The sequence below is a fragment of the Coregonus clupeaformis genome, chromosome 34 (assembly GCF_020615455.1).
Source record: "Coregonus clupeaformis isolate EN_2021a chromosome 34, ASM2061545v1, whole genome shotgun sequence".
NCBI lineage: Eukaryota > Metazoa > Chordata > Actinopteri > Salmoniformes > Salmonidae > Coregonus > Coregonus clupeaformis.
The window spans coordinates 18,499,795-18,522,658 of record NC_059225.1 but is presented as its reverse complement, the minus strand read 5'-3'; the positions used below and the strand labels follow the sequence as shown (position 1 = coordinate 18,522,658).

The window sequence follows — 22,864 nt, the reverse complement described above, 5'->3', positions numbered from 1 at the left end:
ATTTGCATTTTAATGAGGGAAATAAGTATTTGACCCCTCTGCAAAACATGACTTAGTACTTGGTGGCAAAACCCTTGTTGGCAATCACAGAGGTCAGACGTTTCTTGTAGTTGGCCACCAGGTTTGCACACATCTCAGGAGGGATTTTGTTCCACTCCTCGTTGCAGATCTTCTCCAAGTCATTAAGGTTTTGAGGCTGACGTTTGGCAACTCGAACCTTCAGCTCCCTCCACAGATTTTCTATGGGATTAAGGTCTGGAGACCTTAGCCACAGGGGTCAGTTGAGTTCTATCCAAATATGGATAGAATGGATATATGTTAAGTCGTCAGGTGAGGTTGTGTCTCTCTCTGGCGGGAGGTAAGCTTGGCTTATATGGCTTATATGGTGTTGAGTAAAGCTTAAACTATGTATTTAGATTGTAGTTAGGTATTGTAGGTAGTTATCGTAGGTTATTGTATTTATCGTAGGTTATTGTATGTAATCATTGTAGGTAAGTATTGTATTCGGCTGAGCCCGGTGAAGCACGAGGCTAGCTAACCCACTACCTGGACTAGCTAGCGGGTAGCTACTGGTAACTATTAGCAACTGTGGGATAGTTGTTTCACGCTTAAGAGTACCTGTAATTACGCCAGCTAGCTGCCTACCATTCAGCTGTTTTTCTAACCTCATTGTCTGAAGCGTTAACGTTAGGTAGTTAGTAGCTACTGTGCTCGAAATGTAGCTAGCTTGTTGCTACCTGGATAGCTACTAAACAATAGCTGGAACGACCTAGCGAACAGACGCGAACTGGCTGAGTCGATTCAGTGGCTAGCTTTGCACTTGGCTAGCTAACAGTAGCTGCTAGGGGTAAGTTATAACCTACATTTGTGTTTTGTTTTTACATACTGGTAACCAGAGTCGTTCAAGGGAATTCGGGACATGGGTGACTAGTTAACGTTAGCTTGGCTCTCTCTGTGTGTTCGTGCCATGGGAGGAGGGTTTTTTTCGTTGGCAGAAAGCAATGGCTAGCTAGTATGCTAACTATTCTAGCTAACTAACTGGCTGAATAAGTTGACGACGGACTCTCTCAAGCTGTTGGGACTAACCCACAATGTTAGACACGGACACGAATGATCTGCTTGGCGTGTTGACACACTGGTGGTTTGTTGTGGCCGAGTATTGGTGCTAAACCGTGTTGTTGGAGGCTGGCATGCTAGTTGGCTATGGTGTCATAGGACTAGGTGCCCTGGACGGTTTTCACGGAAGAATACTGTACCAAGTTAGCTAGCTGAATAAACTAAGTTAGTCTATTCCTAGAAAACATTGAACCGCTGTAGTTTACAACAATTATAGTTTCTGAGGTGGAAGTTGGGAGAGTTATATTTGGGTGTTTCAGTGAAACGTAAGTGAGGGAGGCCCCGCTCTCTTGCTTTCCCAGATGTTTAGTTCATTTCATTCCGATCTCCTTTGCATTATTGTAGCCATTTTCTGTAGCCTGTCAACTATGCGTCTGTCTATCCTTGTTCTCTCCTCTCCGCACAGGCTATACAAACGCCTCACACCGCGTGGCTGCTGCCTCTCTAACCTGGTGGTCCCTGCACGCACGACCCACGTGGAGTTCCAGGTCTCTGGCAGCCTCTGGAACTGCCGTTCTGCGGCCAACAAGGCAGAGTTCATCTCAGCCTATGCTACCCTCCAGTCCCTCAACTTCTTGGCGCTGAAGGAAACATGGATTACACTAAAAACACTGCTACTCCTACTGCTCTCTCCTCGTCTGACCATGTGTTCTCCAATACCCCGAGAGCATCTGGTCAGCGGGGTGGTGGCACAGGAATCCTCTCTCCCAAGTTGACATTCTCTCTTTTTCCCCTGACCCATCTGTCTATCTCCTCATTTGAATTCCATGCTGTCACAGTCACTAGCCCATTCAAGCTTAACATCCTTATCATTTATCGCCCTCCAGGTTCCCTTGGAGAGTTCATCAATGAGCTTGACGCCTTGATAAGTTCCTTTCCTGAGGATGGCTCACCCCTCACAGTTCTGGGTGACTTTAACCTCCCTACGTCTGCCTTTGACTAATTTCTCTCTGACTCCTTCTTTCCACTCCTCTCCTCTTTTGACCTCACCCTCCCCCCCTACGCACAAGGCAGGCAATACGCTTGACCTCATCTTTACTAGATGCTGTTCTTCTACTAATCTCACTGCAACTCCCCTCCATGTCTCCGACCACTACTTTGTATCCTTTTCTCTCTCGCTCTCCTCCAACACTACTCACTCTGCCTCTACTCAGATGGTAATGCGCCGTCGCAACCTTCGCTCTCTCTCTCTCCCGCTACTCTCTCCTCTTCCATCCTATCATATCTTCCCTCTGCTCAATCCTTCTCCCTCCAATCTCCTGATTCTGCCTCCTCAACCTTCCTCTCCTCCCTTTCTGCATCCTTTGACTCTCTATGTCCCCTATCCTCCCGGCCGGCTCGGTCCTCCCCTCCTGCTCCGTGGCTTGACGACTCATTGCGAGCTCACAGAACAGGGCTCCGGGCAGCCGAGCGGAAATGGAGGAAAACTAGACTCCCTGCGGACCCGGCATCTTTTCACTCCCTCCTCTCTACATTTTCTTCCTCTGTTTCTGCTGCTAAAGCCACTTTCTACCACTCTAAATTCCAAGCATCTGCCTCTAACCATTGGAAGCTCTTTGCCACCTTCTCCTCCCTGCTGAATCCTCCTCCCCCTCCCCCCTCCTCCCTCTCTGTGGATGACTTCGTCAACAATTTTGAAAAGAAGGTTGACGACATCTGATCCTCGTTTTTTAAGTCAAATGACACCGCTGGTCCTGCTCACACTGCCCTACCCTATGCTTTGACTTCTTTCTCCCCTCTCTCTCCAGATGAAATCTTGCGACTTGTGACGGCCGGCCGCCCAACAACCTGCCCGCTTGACACTATCCCCTCCTCTCTTCTCCAGACCATTTCCGGAGACCTTCTCCCTTACCTCACCTCGCTCATCAACTCATCCATGACCGCTGGCTATGTCCCTTCCGTCTTCAAGAGAGCGAGAGTTGCACCCCTTCTCAAAAAACCTACACTCGATCCCTCCGATGTCAACAGCTACAGACCAGTATCCCTTCTTTCTTTTCTCTCCAAAACTCTTGAGCGCGCCGTCTTTAGCCAACTCTCTTGCTATCTCTCTCAGAATGACCTTCTTGATCCAAACCAGTCAGGTTTCAAGACTGGTCATTCAACTGAGACTGCTCTTCTCTGTGTCACGGAGGCTCTCCGCACTGCTAAAGCTAACTCTCTCTCCTCTGCTCTTGTCCTTCTAGACCTGTCTGCTGCCTTTGATACTGTGAACCATCAGATCCTCCTCTCCACCCTCTCCAAGTTGGGCATCTCCTGCGCGGCTCACTCTTGGATTGCGTCCTACCTGACAGGTCACTCCTACTAAGTGGCGTGGCGAGAATCTGTCTCCGCACCACGTGCTCTCACCACTGGTGTCCCCCAGGGCTCAGTTCTAGGCCCTCTCCTATTCTCGCTATACACCAAGTCAATTGGCTCTGTCATATCCTCACATGGCCTCTCCTATCATTGCTACGCAGACGACACACAACTAATCTTCTCCTTTCCCCCTTCTGATAACCAGGTGGCGAATCGCATCTCTGCATGTCTGGCAGACATATCAGTGTGGATGACGGATCACCACCTCAAGCTGAACCTCAGCAAGACAGAGCTGCTCTTCCTCCCGGGGAAGGACTGCCCGTTCCATGATCTCGCCATCACGGTTGACAACTCCGTTGTGTCCTCCTCCCAGAGTGCAAAGAGCCTTGGCGTGACCCTGGACAACACCCTGTCGTTCTCCGCTAACATCAAGGCGGTGACCCGATCCTGTAGGTTCATGCTCTACAACATTCGGAGAGTACGACCCTGCCTTACACAGGAAGCGGCACAGGTCCTAATCCAGGCACTTGTCATCTCCCGTCTGGATTACTGCAACTCGCTGTTGGCTGGGCTCCCTGCCTGTGCCATTAAACCCCTACAACTCATCCAGAATGCCGCAGCCCGTCTGGTGTTCAACCAAGTTCTCTCATGTCACCCCGCTCCTCCGCACACTCCACTGGCTTCCAGTTGAAACTCGCATCTGCTACAAGACCATGGTGCTTGCCTACGGAGCTGTGAGGGGAACGGCACCTCCGTACCTTCAGGCTCTGATCAGTCCCTACACCCAAACGAGGGCATTGCGTTCATCCACCTCTGGCCTGCTGGCCCCCCTACCTCTGCGGAAGCACAGTTCCCGCTCAGCCCAGTCAAAACAGTTCGCTGCTCTGGCACCCTAATGGTGGAACAAGCTCCCTCACGACGCCAGGACAGCGGAGTCACTCACCACCTTCCGGAGACACTTGAAACCCCACCTCTTTAAGGAATACCTGGGATAGAATAAAGTAATCCTTCTACCCCCCCCCCTTACCCCACCCCCAAAAAAAAAAAATATTGTAAAGTGGTTATCCCACTGGCTATAAGGTGAATGCACCAATTTGTAAGTCGCTCTGGATAAGAGCGTCTGCTAAATGACGTAAATGTAAATGACACTAGCTAGGCCACTCCAGGACCTTAATGTGCTTCTTCTTGAGCCACTCCTTTGTTGCCTTGGCCGTGTGTTTTGGGTCATTGTCATGCTGGAATACCCATCCACGACCCATTTTCAATGCCCTGGCTGAGGGAAGGAGGTTCTCACCCAAGATTTGACGGTACATGGCCCCGTCCATCGTCCCTTTGATGCGGTGAAGTTGTCCTGTCCCCATAGCAGAAAAACACCCCCAAAGCATAATGTTTCCACCTCCATGTTTGACGGTGGGGATGGTGTTCTTGGGGTCATAGGCAGCATTCCTCCTCCTCCAAACACGGCGAGTTGAGTTAATGCCAAAGAGCTCGATTTTGGTCTCATCTGACCACACCACTTTCACCCAGTTCTCCTCTGAATCATTCAGATGTTAATTGGCAAACTTCAGACGGCCCTGTATATGTGCTTTCTTGAGCAGGGGGACCTTGCGGGTGCTGCAGGATTTCAGTCCTTCACGGCATAGTGTGTTACCAATTGTTTTCTTGGTGATTATGGTCCCAGCTGCCTTGAGATCATTGACACGATCCTCCTGTGTAGTTCTGGGCTGATTCCTCACCGTTCTCATGATCATTGCAACTCCACGAGGTGAGACCTTGCATGGAGCCCCAGGCCGAGGAAGATTGACAGTTATTTTGTGTTTCTTCCATTTGCGAATAATCTCATCAACTGTTGTCACCTTCTCACCAAGCTGCTTGGCGATGGTCTTGTAGCCCATTCCAGCCTTGTGTAGGTCTACAATCTTGTCCCTGACATCCTTGGAGAGCTCTTTGGTCTTGGCCATGGTGGAGAGTTTGGAATCTGATTGATTGATTGCTTCTGTGGACAGGTGTCTTTTATACAGGTAACAAACTGAGATTAGGAGCACTCCCTTTAAGAGTGTGCTCCTAATCTCAGCTCGTTACCTGTATAAAAGACACCTGGGAGCCAGAAATCTTTCTGATTGAGAGGGGGTCAAATACTTATTTCCCTAATTAAAATGCAAATCAATTTATTTCATTTTTGACGTGTTTTTCTGGATTTCTTTCTTGTTATTCTGTCTCTCACTGTTCAAATAAACCTACCATTAAAATTATGGACTGATCATTTCTTTGTCAGTGGGCAAACGTACAAAATCAGCAGGGGATCAAATACTTTTTTCCCTCACTGTATCTTTACTTTTATTCAAGTACTTTTTCCTCCACTGAAAACAAACGTGTGTGCGTATAGTTACCGGTCGAAGCAGGTAGGCAAGACTGCATCCCTGTAGAACCACCAGAGGTAGTTCTGTCATATTGAGGGCGTGGTACAATGTCTCTACTGAAGCCATGGTCTGGTCAAACCTTCCTGCCAGACCCCCCAGAGTCACTATAGTATCCACCTGGGGAGGGGGAGAGAGAGATTAATTGTCATCATCTCCACCAGGTGGTACAACTTCAGACCACTTAAGAACATCTTACAAACTGTGAGTGTGCCATTTAAGTCAGGAAGGAGAAACATGTAGCCTTCAGACAGAAAGGTTGAGTTCTTTTCTTCACTTCAAACATCCGGAGAGCCATCGTAATAACTATAATTTACCCAAACTTCTCTCTCTCCCTCTCTTTCCCTCTTTTCTTCTGACCTCATACCCATCTCTCCCCCTGTACCCACGCTCTCCTTTACTCCCTCCTCCTCTCTCTATTTTCCCAGTCTCTCTCTTCAGTTTAGCTCTCCCCCTCTGTGTCTCGCCTGCCCTATCTTTCACTCTTTCTTCTCCCCAAGAGTGTTCTAAGGACACAATGTCGCAGAGAGTTTGGAGAATTCATGGTGTGCAACCATTTTACATTGAGGAAATAAACATAGTGTCCTAGTTAATTTGCTCTCAGTGGAATTGCACTCCGTATAGCAGTCCATAAGCACAAACACTTCCATACTGTCTGACGCCACGGCACTTGGACCCTAGTTAAGATATGATAATGACTTGGAGACAGTGATAGTCTTTATTTACATCTTCTTTCTATGCCTTTGGCCACAAATAAACTGATTTAGAAATGTGTTTATTGAGGTTAAATCCACATCTGTCAAAGACCCACACACAACAGAGAACAGCTTTAGAAAAACACTTTTCTCTTATTAGACTGCACACACACACCCACGCATGAATAAACACCGAACTGCTTTCGAAAATAATTTGTCTTATCATCTGAATGACAGTGTTCTGTAAACAAGCGTTGCCGAGCTACGGTCCTTGGAGACAGAGAGAGATTATAAAACAGAAAGAAAGTATTATGTTAAATCTTTACTTTGCAACTTCAGCATCTTTAACCACAGCCTAGAACAAGACAGACAACATAAAGGGAAACAGGACAAACCAATGGAATAGCCTATATTATGCAACACACAGTTGAAGTCGGAAGTTTACATACACCTTAGCCAACTACATTTAAACTCAGTTTTTCACAATTCCTGACATTTAATCCTAGTAAAAATTCCCTGTTTTAGGTCAGTTAGGATCACCACTTTATTTTAAGAACGTGAAATGTCAGAATAATAGTAGAGAGAATGATTTATTTAAGCTTTTATTTATTTCATCACATTCTCAGTGGGTCAGAAGTTTACATACACTCAATTAGTATTTGGTAGCATTGCCTTTAAATTGTTTAACTTGGGTCAAACGTTTCAGGTAACCTTACACAAGCTTCCCACAATAAGTTGGGTGAATTTTGGCCCATTCCTCCTGACAGAGCTGATATAACTGAGTCAGGTTTGTAGACCTCCTTGCTCGCACACGCTTTTTCACAAATTGTTTATAGGATTGAGGTCAGGGCTTTGTGATGGCCACTCCAATACCTTGACTTTGTTGTCCTTAAGCCATTTTGCCACAACTTTGGAGGTATGCTTGGGGTCATTGTCCATTTGGAAGACCCATTTGCGACCAAGCTTTAACTTCCTGACTGATGTCTTGAAATGTTGCTTCAATATATCCACATAATTTTCCTTCCTCATGATGCCATCTATTTTGTGAAGTGCACCAGTCCCTCCTGCAGCAAAGCACCCCCACAGCATGATGCTGCCACCCCCGTGCTTCACGGTTGGGGTGGTGTTCTTCGGCTTGCAAGCAACCCCCTTTTTCCTCCAAACATAACGATGGTCATTATGGCCAAACAGTTATATTTTTGTTTCATCAGACCAGAGGACGTTTCTCCAAAAAGTACGATCTTTGTCCCCATGTGCAGTTGCAAACCGTAGTCTGGCTTTTTTATGGTGGTTTTGGAGCAGTGGCTTCTTCCTTGCTGAGCGTCCTTTCAGTTTATGTCGATATAGTACTCGTTTTACTGTGGCTATAGATACTTTTGTACCTGTTTCCTCCAGCATCTTCACAAGGTCCTTTGCTGTTGTTCTGGGATTGATTTGCACTTTTCGCACCAAAGTACGTTCATCTCTAGGAGACAGAACGCGTCTCCTTCCTGAGTGGTATTACGGCTGCGTGGTCCCATGGTGTTTATACTTGCGTACTATTGTTTGTACAGATGAACGTGGTACCTTCAGGTATTTGGAAATTGCTCCCAAGGATGAACCAGACTTGTGGAGGTCTACAATCTTTTTTCTGAGGTCTTGGCTGATTTCTTTTGATTTTCCCATTATGTCAAGCAAAGAGGCAATGAGGTTCAAGGTAGGCCTTGAAATACATCCACAGATACACCTCCAATTGACTAAAATGATGTCAATTAGCCTATCAGAAGCTTCTAAAGCATGACATCATTTTCTGGAATTTTCCAAGCTGTTTAAAGGCACAGTCAACTTAGTGTATGTAAACTTCTGACCTACTGGAATTGTGATACAGTGAATTATAAGTGAAATAATCTGTCTGTAAACAATTGTTGGAATAATTACTTGTGTCATGCACAAAGTAGATGTCCTAACCGACCTGCCAAAACTATAGTTTGTTAACAAGAAATTTGTGGAGTGGTTGAAAAACGAGTTTTAATGACTCCAACCTAAGTGTATGTAAACTTCCGACTGGTCCCAGGTCTGTATGTGCTTTAGCTAACCCCTCTGACTGCTGTCGTTAGGGCTGTGACGATACCAGTATTAGACTGTTGTTGTTATGGCTGTGACGATACCAGCATCTGACTGTTGTCGTTAGGGCTGTGATGATACCAGTATCTGAATGTTGTTGTTAGGGCTGTGATGATACCAGTATCTGACTGTTGTCGTTAGGGCTGTGATGATACCAGTATCTGACTGTTGTCGTTAGGGCTGTGATGATACCAGTATCTGAATGTTGTTGTTAGGGCTGTGATGATACAAGTATCTACCAGTATCTGACTGTTGTCGTTAGGGCTGTGATGATACCAGTACCTGACTGTTGTTGTTAGGGCTGTGATGATACCAGTATGACTATTGTCGTTAGGGCTGTGACGATACCAGTATCTGACTGTTGTCGTTAGGGCTGTGACGATACCAGTATCTGACTGTTGTCATTAGGGCTGTGACGATGCCAGTATCTGACTGTTGTCATTAGGGCTGTGACGATACCAGTTTCTGACTGTTGTCGTTAGTGCTGTGAGGATACCAGTATGACTATTGTCGTTAGGGCTGTGACGATACCAGTATCTGACTGTTGTCGTTAGGGCTGTGACGATACCAGTATCTGACTGTTGTCATTAGGGCTGTGACGATGCCAGTATCTGACTGTTGTCATTAGGGCTGTGACAATACCAGTATCTGACTGTTGTCATTAGGGCTGTGACGATACCAGTATCTGACTGTTGTCGTTAGGGCTGTGATGATACCAGTATCTGACTGTTGTCGTTAGGGCTGTGGTGATACCAGTATCTGACTGTTGTTTTTAGGGCTGTGAAGATACAAGTATCTGACTGTTGTTGTTAGGACTGTGACAATACCAGTATCTGACTGTTGTCGTTAGGGCTGTGGCGATACCAGTATCTGACTGTTGTTTTTAGGGCTGTGAAGATACAAGTATCTGACTGTTGTCGTTAGGGCTGTGACGATACCAGTATCTGACTGTTGTCGTTAGGGCTGTGACGATACCAGTATCTGACTGTTGTCATTAGGGCTGTGACAATACCAGCATCTGACTGTTGTCGTTAGGGCTGTGACGATACCAGTATCTGACTGTTGTCATTAGGGCTGTGATGATGCCAGTATCTGACTGTTGTCATTAGGGCTGTGACGATACCAGTATCTGACTGTTGTCGTTAGGGCTGTGATGATACCAGTATCTGACTGTTGTCATTAGGGCTGTGACGATACCAGTATCTGACTGTTGTCGTTAGGGCTGTGACGATACCAGTATCTGACTGTTGTCATTAGGGCTGTGACGATACCAGTATCTGACTGTTGTCGTTAGGGCTGTGACGATACCAGTATCTGACTGTTGTCATTAGGGCTGTGACAATACCAGCATCTGTCTGTTGTCGTTAGGGCTGTGACGATACCAGTATCTGACTGTTGTCATTAGGGCTGTGATGATGACAGAATCTGACTGTTGTCATTAGGGCTGTGACGATACCAGTATCTGACTGTTGTCGTTAGGGCTGTGATGATACCAGTATCCGACTGTTGTCGTTAGGGCTGTGATGATACCAGTATCTGACTGTTGTCGTTAGGGCTGTGACGATACCAGTATCTGACTGTTGTCATTAGGGCTGTGACGATACCAGTATCTGACTGTTGTCGTTAGGGCTGTGACGATACCAGTATCTGACTGTTGTCATTAGGGCTGTGACGATACCAGTATCTGACTGTTGTCATTAGGGCTGTGATGATACAAGTATCTGACTGTTGTTGTTAGGACTGTGACAATACCAGCATCTGACTGTTGTTGTTAGGGCTGTGACGATACCAGTATCTGACTGTTGTCGTTAGGGCTGTGACGATACCAGTATCTGACTGTTGTCATTAGGGCTGTGACAATACCAGCATCTGACTGTTGTCGTTAGGGCTGTGACGGTACCAGTATCTGACTGTTGTCATTAGGGCTGTGACGATGCCAGTATCTGACTGTTGTCATTAGGGCTGTGATGATGCCAGTAGCTGACTGTTGTCATTAGGGCTGTGACGATACCAGTATCTGACTGTTGTCGTTAGGGCTGTGGCGATACCAGTATCTGACTGATGTTTTTAGGGCTGTGATGATACAAGTATCTGACTGTTGTTTTTAGGGCTGTGATGATACAAGTATCTGACTGTTGTTGTTAGGACTGTGACAATACCAGCATCTGACTGTTGTTGTTAGGGCTGTGACGATACCAGTATCTGACTGTTGTCATTAGGGCTGTGACGATACCAGTATCTGACTGTTGTCGTTAGGGCTGTGATGATACCAGTATCTGACTGTTGTCGTTAGGACTGTGACAATACCAGTATCTGACTGTTGTCGTTAGGACTGTGACAATACCAGAATCTGACTGTTGTCATTAGGGCTGTGACGATACCAGTATCTGACTGTTGTCGTTAGGGCTGTGATGATACCAGTATCTGACTGTTGTCGTTAGGGATGTGGCGATACCAGTATCTGACTGTTGTTTTTAGGGCTGTGATGATACAAGTATCTGACTGTTGTTGTTAGGACTGTGACAATACCAGCATCTGACTGTTGTTGTTAGGGCTGTGACGATACCAGTATCTGACTGTTGTCGTTAGGGCTGTGACGATACCAGTATCTGACTGTTGTCATTAGGGCTGTGACAATACCAGCATCTGACTGTTGTCGTTAGGGCTGTGACGGTACCAGTATCTGACTGTTGTCATTAGGGCTGTGACGATACCAGTATCTGACTGTTGTCGTTAGGGCTGTGACGATACCAGTATCTGACTGTTGTCATTAGGGCTGTGACAATACCAGCATCTGACTGTTGTCGTTAGGGCTGTGACGGTACCAGTATCTGACTGTTGTCATTAGGGCTGTGACGATATCAGTATCTGACTGTTGTCATTAGGGCTGTGATGATGCCAGTATCTGACTGTTGTCATTAGGGCTGTGACGATACCAGTATCTGACTGTTGTTGTTAGGACTGTGACAATACCAGCATCTGACTGTTGTTGTTAGGGCTGTGACGATACCAGTATCTGACTGTTGTCGTTAGGGCTGTGACGGTACCAGTATCTGACTGTTGTCATTAGGGCTGTGACAATACCAGCATCTGACTGTTGTCGTTAGGGCTGTGACGATACCAGTATCTGACTGTTGTCATTAGGGCTGTGACGATGCCAGTATCTGACTGTTGTCATTAGGGCTGTGACGATGCCAGTATCTGACTGTTGTCATTAGGGCTGTGAAGATACAAGTATCTGACTGTTGTCGTTAGGACTGTGACAATACCAGCATCTGACTGTTGTCGTTAGGGCTGTGACGATACCAGTATCTGACTGTTGTCATTAGGGCTGTGGCGATACCAGTATCTGACTGTTGTTGTTAGGGCTGTGACGATAACAGTATCTGACTGTTGTTGTTAGGGCTGTGATGATACCAGTATCTACCAGTATCTGACTGTTGTCGTTAGGGCTGTGATGATACCAGTACCTGACTGTTGTTGTTAGGGATGTGATGATACCAGTATCTGCATGTTGTTGTTAGGGCTGTGATGATACAAGTATCTACCAGTATCTGACTGTTGTCGTTAGGGCTGTGACGATACCAGTACCTGACTGTTGTTGTTAGGGCTGTGATGATACCAGTATCTGAATGTTGTTGGTAGGGCTGTGATGATACAAATATCTACCAGTATCTGACTGTTGTCGTTAGGGCTGTGACGATACCAGTTTCTGACTGTTGTAGTTAGTGCTGTGACGATACCAGTATGACTGTTGTCATTAGGGCTGTGACAATACCAGTATCTGACTGTTGTCGTTAAGGCTGTGACGATACCAGTATCTGACTGTTGTCATTAGGGCTGTGACAATACCAGCATCTGACTGTTGTCATTAGGGCTGTGACGATACCAGTATCTGACTGTTGTTGTTAGGGCTGTGACGATACCAGTATCTACCAGTATCTGACTGTTGTCGTTAGGGCTGTGATGATACCAGTACCTGACTGTTGTTGTTAGGGCTGTGATGATACCAGTATCTGAATGTTGTTGTTAGGGCTGTGATGATACAAGTATCTACCAGTATCTGACTGTTGTCGTTAGGGCTGTGACGATACCAGTACCTGACTGTTGTTGTTAGGGCTGTGACGATACCAGTACCTGACTGTTGTTGTTAGGGCTGTGATGATACCAGTATCTGAATGTTGTTGTTAGGGCTGTGATGATATAAGTATCTACCAGTATCTGACTGTTGTCGTTAGGGCTGTGACAATACCAGTATCTGACTGTTGTCATTAAGGCTGTGACGATACCAGTATCTAACTGTTGTCATTAGGGCTGTGACGATACCAGTATCTGACTGTTGTCATTAGGGCTGTGATGATACCAGTATCTGACTGTTGTCATTAGGGCTGTGACAATACCAGTATCTGACTGTTGTTGTTAGGGCTGTGACGATACCAGTATCTGACTGTTGTCATTAGGGCTGTGACAATACCAGTATCTGACTGTTGTCATTAGGGCTGTGACGATACCAGTATCTGACTGTTGTCGTTAGGGCTGTGACGATACCAGTATCTGACTGTTGTCATTAGGGCTGTGACGATACCAGTTTCTGACTGTTGTTGTTAGGGCTGTGTTGATACAGTATCTACCAGTATCTGACTGTTGTCGTTAGGGCTGTGATGATACCAGTACCTGACTGTTGTTGTTAGGGCTGTGATGATACCAGTATCTGAATGTTGTTGTTAGGGCTGTGATGATACAAGTATCTACCAGTATCTGACTGTTGTCGTTAGGGCTGTGACGATACCAGTATCTGACTGTTGTCATTAGGGCTGTGGCGATACCAGTATCTGACTGTTGTTGTTAGGGCTGTGACGATAACAGTATCTGACTGTTGTCGTTAGGGCTGTGATGATACCAGTATCTACCAGTATCTGACTGTTGTCGTTAGGGCTGTGATGATACCAGTACCTGACTGTTGTTGTTAGGGCTGTGATGATACCAGTATCTGAATGTTGTTGTTAGGGCTGTGATGATACAAGTATCTACCAGTATCTGACTGTTGTCGTTAGGGCTGTGACGATACCAGTATCTGACTGTTGTCGTTAGGGCTGTGACGATACCAGTATCTGACTGTTGTTGTTAGGGCTGTGTTGTAGGTTGTTAGGGCTGTGATGATACAAGTATCTACCAGTATCTGACTGTTGTCGTTAGGGCTGTGACGAACAGTATCTGACTGTTGTCGTAGGGCTGTGACGATACAGTATCTGACTGTTGTCGTTAGGGCTGTGATGATACCAGTACCTGACTGTTGTTGTTAGGGCTGTGATGATACCAGTATCTGAATGTTGTTGTTAGGGCTGTGATGATACAAGTATCTACCAGTATCTGACTGTTGTCGTTAGGGCTGTGACGATACCAGTATCTGACTGTTGTCATTAGGGCTGTGGCGATACCAGTATCTGACTGTTGTTGTTAGGGCTGTGACGATAACAGTATCTGACTGTTGTCGTTAGGGCTGTGATGATACCAGTATCTACCAGTATCTGACTGTTGTCGTTAGGGCTGTGATGATACCAGTACCTGACTGTTGTTGTTAGGGCTGTGATGATACCAGTATCTGACTGTTGTTGTTAGGGCTGTGATGATACCAGTATCTGAATGTTGTCGTTAGGGCTGTGATGATACAAGTATCTACCAGTATCTGACTGTTGTCGTTAGGGCTGTGACGATACCAGTACCTGACTGTTGTCGTTAGTGCTGTGACGATACCAGTATGACTGTTGTCATTAGGGCTGTGACAATACCAGTATCTGACTGTTGTCATTAGGGCTGTGACGATACCAGTATCTGACTGTTGTCTTTAGGGCTGTGGCGATACCAGTATCTGACTGTTGCTGGTAGGGCTGTGACAATACCAGTATCTGACTGTTGTTGTTAGGACTGTGACAATACCAGTATCTGACTGTTGTTGTTAGGACTGTGACAATACCAGTATCTGACTGTTGTTGTTAGGGCTGTGACGATACCAGTATCTGACTGTTGTTGTTAGGGCTGTGACAATACCAGTATCTGACTGTTGTTGTTAGGGCTGTGACGATACCAGTATCTGACTGTTGTTGTTAGGGCTGTGACAATACCAGTATCTGACTGTTGTTGTTAGGGCTGTGACGATACCAGTATCTACCAGTATCTGACTGTTGTTGTTAGGGCTGTGACAATACCAGTATCTGAGTGTTGTTGTTAGGGCTGTGACGATACCAGTATCTGACTGTTGTTGTTAGGACTGTGACAATACCAGTATCTGACTGTTGTTGTTAGGGCTGTGACGATACCAGTATCTACCAGTATCTGGCTGTTGTTGTTAGGGCTGTGACGATACCAGTATCTGACTGTTGCTGGTAGGGCTGTGACAATACCAGTATCTGACTGTTGTCGTTAGGACTGTGACAATACCAGTATCTGACTGTTGTTGTTAAGGCTGTGACGATACCAGTATCTGACTGTTGTTGTTAGGACTGTGACAATACCAGCATCTGACTGTTGTTGTTAGAATTGTGACAATACCAGCATCTGACTGTTGTTGTTAGGGCTGTGACGATACCAGTATCGCAATATTTGTTCCATGGCAAAAATTAAAGCACAAAGCAGACCAAACCCTTTGGTCCTTTAAAAACCTGCTGTATGTAAAATATTGTGTCGTTGAAAATAAATAAATGTGACCCTGGTTGTGTGATGTTTGTTTCCAACATGAGGGCTGTTTTCCTACAGAAGTTAAATCTGCTTCGTGTTTTGTTTCCTTGCCACGATACTAATGAGTATCGCGATACTGGTATCGTCCCGGCCCTAATTGTTGTCATGGTTGAAGTTAGTGGAGGCTGCTGAGGGGAGGACAGCTCATAATAATGGCTGGAACGGAGTAGGTGGAATGGCATCAAACACATAGAAACCATGTGATTGATGTGTTGATACCATTTCACCTATGCTGCTCCAGCCATTACCACAAGCACATCCTCCCCAATTAAGGTGTCACCAACCTCCTGTGATTGAAGTACAGATCTGGGAACAGGCTACTGAAATACCGTTACGCAGCACTTTCTACTTTAGCACCCACAAATCTGCAGACAGCCCCTGTTCTCTTATTATTGAGAGACAACATAATCAAAATAATAATTATGTTGCTGATGATATTCCGGTATTGAAAATGTTATGTGATAATTTGATGATGACTGTCAATAAATCTAAAGAGGATCCATCAATTAGTCAATTCCCATAAATCTGGCTGGCTGGCAACACGCCAGACGTGGACTGTTACAGTACATCGTAGTTACTCACTATACTGTCTGTCTTTTTCATACTCATAGACTTTCAACACTGCTACAGGTTATTTGTATACCTTAGGGATATGGAGGTTAGATAGTACGCAAGAGAAGAACAAACAGAAGGTTAAAATGGTTGTTTTAGCACACAGCTCAGAGTTAGAGGATAGATGGTCTGATTCTGTCATCAATCAATCAAATGTTTTTTATAAAGCCCTTTTTACATCAACAGATGTCACAAAGTGCTATACAGAAACCCAGCCTAAAACCCCAAACAGCAAGCAATGCAGATGTAGAAGCACGGTGGCTAGGAAAAACTCCCTGAGGGGTGGCCAGTCCCCTTCTGGCTGTGCTGGGTGGACATTATAACAGTACATGGCCATTAAGGCCTGATTTTTCTCCAAGATGTTCAAACGTTCATAGATGACCTGCAGGGTCAAATAATAATCACAGTGGTTGTAGAGGTTGCAACAGGTCAGTACATCAGGAGTAAATGTCACTTGGCTTTTCATAGCAGGGCATTTAGAGGTTGAAATAGCAGGTGCGGTAGAGAGAGAGTTGAAAACAGCAGGTCTGGGACAAGGTAGCACGTCCGGTGAACAGGGCAGGGTTCCATAGCCGCTGGCAGAAGTGGAAACTGGAGCAGCAGCACGACCAGGTGGACTGGGGACAGCAAGGAGTCATCAGGGCATGTAGTCTTGAGGCATGGTCCTAGGACTCAGGTCCTCTGGGATGGGAGGGAGAGATTGTCTAGACAGACTGTTTGAGGACACTGGTTAACTGACTGAGTGACAGTTAATCAGAGATGTGTGTGTGTGTGTGTGTGTGTGTGTGTGTGTGTGTGTATATATATATACATGTGCAATAAGAGTGAAGGGTCCATGTGTGCAGTGAGGGACTTGGGGTGAATAACACCCAGGCAAACACACATCCTCTCTGACAGTTGAGAGACAAACACAAACACACACACACACACACACACACACACACCCTCTCTGACAGGTGAGATGTGTGGTGAGCAACATAAAGTTGTAAATAACCTGACAGCGGGGAGGACAGAGAGGAGGAAGAGGGGGAGGACAGAGGGGGAGGAAAGAGAGGAGGACAGAGGGGGAGGAAAGAGAGGAGGACAGGGGGGGGACAGAGAGGAGGAAGAGGGGGAGGACGAGGGGGAGGACAGAGGGGGAGGAAAGAAAGGAGGACAGAGGGGGAGGACAGAAGAGGAGGACATGGAGGATTACCTGAAGCTGTTGTCTCTTGATCTCCTCCACCATGATGGCCAGACATTTAGTGAAGTCAGTCAGCTCCTGATCAGCGGTTTCTATCAACTGACACTTCTAGAGAGAGAGAGAGAGGAGGGGGGCGGGGGAGGTGACACAGACAGATATACAGAGAGAGGCAGGCAAAAGAGCAGAAAGTCTCTGAGCTCTCTCAAACTCAGCGTACCCACACACACACAACGTTCCAGTGAATGCCCCTAAACGATAGTTAGTTCCAGGTGAGTTCCCGCTCGCAGCAGGAATCACACAGCCTTTGTTCTATTCATGTCAGCTCACACACTCTTTCACCACCCCGCTCCGTCTTATGCACCCTCCATCCCCTGAAGAATATTTTTATCCCTCTCTCCCTCCTTCCCTCCTGTCTCTCCCTGCTCTCTCTTTCATTTATGTAGAGTTATGCACATCTCTTGAAACACCTTGAAGTCCCTAGATGTCTTGCACTATTCTCTCTAACATTACCATAGCTTGAGATTCTCTCTGAGTAATATTATAATAAATCCAACCATATTCTCTCTAACATTACCATAGCTTGAGATTCTCTCTGAGTAATATTATAATAAATCCAACCATATTCTCTCTAACATTACCATAGCTTGAGATTCTCTCTGAGTAATATTAGAATAAATCCAACCATATTCTCTCTAACATTACCATAGCTTGAGATTCTCTCTGAGTAATATTAGAATAAATCCAACCATATTCTCTCTAACATTACCATAGCTTGTGATTCTCCCTGAGTAATATTGGAATAAATCCAACTCTATTCTCTCTAACATTACCATAGCTTGTGATTCTCTCTGAGTAATATTATAATAAATCCAACCCTATTCTCTCTAACATTACCATAGCTTTTGATTCTCTGAGTAATATTGGAATAAATCCAACCCTATTCTCTCCAACATTACCATAGCTTTTGATTCTCTGAGTAATATTGGAATAAATCCAACCCTATTCTCTCTAACATTACCATAACACAATGCAGGTAGCTGTGTTTTTGTTGGTTTTCTTTTCTCTACATCGTGATTGGCCAGTTGTCCAGGTCTAAGTCAGTCTCTGATTAGAAGGAGCAGAGTACTGTGGGTCTAAAGGACCAGAGCGATGTACCTCTAATATCATTACCATAATGTAATGCATACAGGGAATAATGGCTTATCAGTGTTAAACTAGCTCATTCTCCTAGAGGACAGAGAACGTTGCTATTTACATGACTCATCATGGCTGAGTCATCATGGCTGGGTACCTACTCCTCTTCTCTCAACCACTCAGAATGTCATCTCCATTTCAAACAGTAAACACTTATGTACCCTGGGCTCTGAACACAATCGTACACTGTGTGTGTGTGTGTGTTTGTCACCTTCTCTGTGTAGAAAGCTTTGACCTCTGCAGTAACAGAATCAAAGTCCCCACTGATGTAGTCTGGAAGAAAACTAGATGAGAGAACAAGAAAAAGAAAGAGAGAAAGAGGATTTGGGAAAGTGTCCGTTTGGGAAATTTGGGGGGCCGCGGAAGTACTGCAGGGGGCCAGACCTCAAAATACACTATTTATACAGTGCATTTGGAAAGTATTCAGACCCCTTGACTTTTTACACATTTTGTTAAGTTACAGCCTTATTCTAAAATTGATGAAATTATTTTTCCCCCTCATCAATATACACACAATACCCCATAATGACAAAGTGAAAACAGGTTTTATGAAATTTTGGCAAATGTATACACAAAAAAAACCTGGAAATACCATATTTACATAAGTATTCAGACCCTTTGCTATGAGACTCGAAATTGAGCTCAGGTGAATCTTGTTTCCATTGATCATCCTTGAGATGTTTCTACAACTTGATTGGAGTCCACCTGTGGTAAATTAAATTGATTGGACATGATTTGGAAACCTGGCACCATTCCTACGGTGAAGCATGGTGGTGGCAGCATCATGTTTTTCAGCGGCAGGGACTGGGAGACTAGTCAGGATCGAGGGAAAGATGAACGGAGCAAAGGACAGAGAGATCCTTGATGAATGTTATTGTATACTTTTTTCAGTTTTTTATTTTTTATAAATTTGCAAACATTTCTAAAAACCAGTTTTTGCTTTGTCATTGAGGGGTATTGTGTGTAGATTGATGAGGGGAAAAAAGCAATTTAATCAATTTTAGAATAAGGCTGTAACGTAACAAAATGTGGAAAAGGTCAAGGGGTCTGAATACTTTCCGAATGCACTGTATGTTCTTAACCCTGGGCAGCATGGGCCTGGGAGGCTCACAGGGATTTTGGTATCCATGTCAATTATACATTTTTCTACTCAAAATGTTTTTTTGTTTTTTTTTACATAAATGCACTGTTTAAGCTTTAAAACTGCAACATTTTCTCTCTGGCTAATGGAACACTGTGTAGAATTGCAAGATATGAGCTTTAAAGTTGCAAGAACAAAAAAACTCTCTGCTACATGACAAAATGTGTAGAATTGCAGGAATTTAGCTTGAAAACTGCAAAAGGTTCTCTCTGGTGCCCTTTAAAATATTCCTTCCCAGGGCCCGAGACTTGGTTTGTCCGGTCATGCACTGTCAAAGTAATCCTTGTATGCTATTTTTATATCCCTCGAGTTGCGTTCTGATTATGATGGGGTCCCTGATGCATTTGCTATCACAAAAGGGGTCCCCAGACCCAAAAAGTTTGAGAACCCCTGAGTTAATGTATCTGTCCTTTAGGAAGGACACAATTATTCAAACACACACACACACAGTGGCTACTTGTACCTGTCTCGTTGTCCAGCAGTGATGTCATACAGGTGGTTGGCTGCACCATCTGCACACGCCCGCAGGAGAGCTACAGAGAGAGACCTTGCTTAGCTGAAAGAGGTGAATGAATCTTGCTATGTATTTGTTTTGTGTGCAAACAACTTTTTGCTTTTATTTCCTATTGCTCCCAAACATAATGCATGTGTAACAATAGTTGAAAAAAACCTCCTTTCTAGTTTTACCCAACAACAAAATATGCGGTCACCAGTTCCCACTTTTAATGTTTTGTGTCATGGGGAAAGACTTCATAGGAGCAACAGAAGCATTCTCTAAGCACCTTGTTTAATATAACCAATGTATTCAGCAGAGAGAGAGAGACATTCTGTTTTAAACAAGCATGTGTGTGTGTGTGTGTGTGTGTGTGTGTGTGTGTGTGTGTGTGTGTGTGTGTGTGTGTGTGTGTGTGTGTGTGTGTGTGTGTGTGTGTGTGTGTGTGTGTGTGTCACAAGAGAAGTGTGTACTAGCAAACACAGTGTGATAAAGAATGTACAGTGCCCTTTTCTATATGAACTTTCCCACTCTCAAGCACAGCTTCAAAACATACCCCCAACAAAAAGGTGTGAGCTGGAGCAACAGCCTGGAGCACTCCAAGAGGAGGGTTGGCTTAGAGACAGCCAATACCATATCAGTACAGACCTAACAATGCTGTCTTAACTTTACGATAAAGGATACATTTCATAATTGGATTATTAGTAGTGATGAGCACTGATATGGAAAGATACCAATAAATATCAAGATACCAATAGAAACTGTGTAAATGTTTACTTCAGTATTCACCCCCAAAAGCTCTGGGGAGTCCAGACAACTGCTAATTGGCCAAACAGCCAGATGTGAATGTTCTGGAAGCCAACCAGTCTCAATTTCAAAAGGAATCCCATCCACCTCTGATGGGCCATCAGCAGGGAAATTAAGTATGTTGACTTGATAGCCTGCATGAAGGTCTGAGAAAGGGGTTTTGTGCAAGGGTCATGTATGCTTTATTTCACAATCGTGTAAGCTAAGAGGAAAGAAAAAACGATATCATGATATGTAGTCCCCTGTAGCTCAGTTGGTAGAGCATGGCGCTTGCAACGCTAGGGTTGTGGGTTCGTTTCCCACGGGGGGCCAGTATGAAAATGTATGCACTCACTAACTGTAAGTCGCTCTGGATAAGAGTGTCTGCTAAATGACTAAAATCATACCTTGCTCAATGATTTTGGTATCATATTGAATGATCAATGTTGGTGTCCAACACTAATTAATAGAAAAGCTATACGATGAATACCTTTACTCCAGAGTGTATGAAGGTAGTCTTTTTCCATAGGCTGGTTGAGAATGATCAGACATATTTTCTGTGTGCCTGGAGGGAGGGAGGGGGAGAGGGGGAGAGGTGGAGAGAGAGAGAGAGAGAGAGAGAGAGAGAGAGAGAGAGAGAGAGAGAGAGAGAGAGAGAGAGAGAGAGAGAGAGAGAGAGAGAGAGAGAGAGAGATCATTACTTTCATTTGTTACACAATACCAGATCTATTCTGAAACAGAAATGAAGGTTTACTTCAGAAAGGTAAGGCGATAAACTGCTCTCCCTTCCACAACAGCTCTGAGAGAAATCGAATTACTTGAATACTCAGTGTTCTTGTTGTTTTAATAGTTCTAACCACAATGAGGATGAGCCAGAGAGAAATCAAACTATGCTTCAGTTCAGCGATCAAACAGAAATTAGTTTGAACATTACTTACAGTTGGGTGTGGGATGAACGTTAGAACTATTTGCCTTTTGGGCTCCTTTTTACAACAAGAGCATTCAATCATTTAAATGTTTTAGAGATATCAAATGCTTGCATCAGACAGCTCATTTCAGTTGAATGAATTCAGTTGTGCAACTAACTAGGTATCCCCTTTCCCTTCCATAATCAAGTGGTATCACAATATGCAGTAGACTCCGTTGCACTCCGCTCCAGCAGGTGGCAATAGTGCGCAATTTTGACTACGCTGTGCAGGGCTATATAAATAGTACGAACTACCGGTAGCTAGCTAGCTAGCATTCTCTACAAAAATGCTTACATTCTAGATGTTGAGAGTGTTTTTCAACCAGGCATTATTAACAGCGGCTGCTGAGGAGATATTTGGGGCTGTTGTAGCCTCTTTCAAATCCGAGTGTGAAAGTCTGATCTATCACCAGGCAAGGACTATTGAGAAAACGATAGAGTTCCAGGAAGATGTTACCCACTGTATTCGTGGGCTGTTGATGTTACAGATAGGTGTGTTATTGTGATTTAGCACTATATTGGATCACTCCAATATGATATGGTATCCTTCTGAGTGGCAGGATATATTCCGATTAGTCCTGTGTACCGGGTAGTGCTGAGGCTGCGGCTGACCCCTTAAATAGTTGTCGTCGCACTACTTCCCCCTCTAGTGATCACCACCCTGTCATGTGTACTGTAGGATTGAGGGTGGAAAATTCAGTAGGAAATGGATTGAGGAGATGGATGTTTAGGAAAGCCGAGTGGGGTCAGTTTCAGGAGTTGAGTGAATAGGAGCTGTCTCAGGTTGATCTCAGTTCAGATATAGAAACAGTGAATTATGGAGTAAGAGGAGCAATAGTAGGGGCCGCAAGGCAGGTGATTCCTATGGGTACAGGGGGGAGAAGGAGCAAGGCAGGTGATTCCTATGGGTACAGGGGGGAGAAGGAGCAAGGCAGGTGATTCCTATGGGTACAGGGGGGAGAAGGAGCAAGGCAGGTGATTCCTATGGGTACAGGGGGAGAAGGAGCAAGGCAGGTGATTCCTATGGGTACAGGGGGGAGAAGGAGCAAGGCAGGTGATTCCTATGGGTACAGGGGGGAGAAGGAGCAAGGCAGGTGATTCCTATGGGTACAGGGGGGGAGAAGGAG

General features: G+C 45.0%; 1 protein-coding gene across 2 annotated transcripts in view; it reads right to left on the bottom strand.

The window, feature by feature from the left end:
- The window catches only part of tpk1 (thiamin pyrophosphokinase 1), a 68,375-nt gene that overhangs the window by 21,346 nt on the left and 24,165 nt on the right, over positions 1–22,864 (bottom strand). For both annotated transcript variants that reach the window (XM_041861646.2, XM_045210495.1), the window contains exons 3-7: positions 21,261–21,335; positions 19,955–20,024; positions 18,562–18,634; positions 17,169–17,264; positions 5,802–5,948 (exon numbers count right to left, since the gene is read on the bottom strand). In XM_041861646.2, the coding sequence (XP_041717580.1) occupies positions 5,802–5,948; positions 17,169–17,264; positions 18,562–18,634; positions 19,955–20,024; positions 21,261–21,335 (461 nt within the window). The remainder of the gene's footprint in view (positions 1–5,801; positions 5,949–17,168; positions 17,265–18,561; positions 18,635–19,954; positions 20,025–21,260; positions 21,336–22,864) is intronic.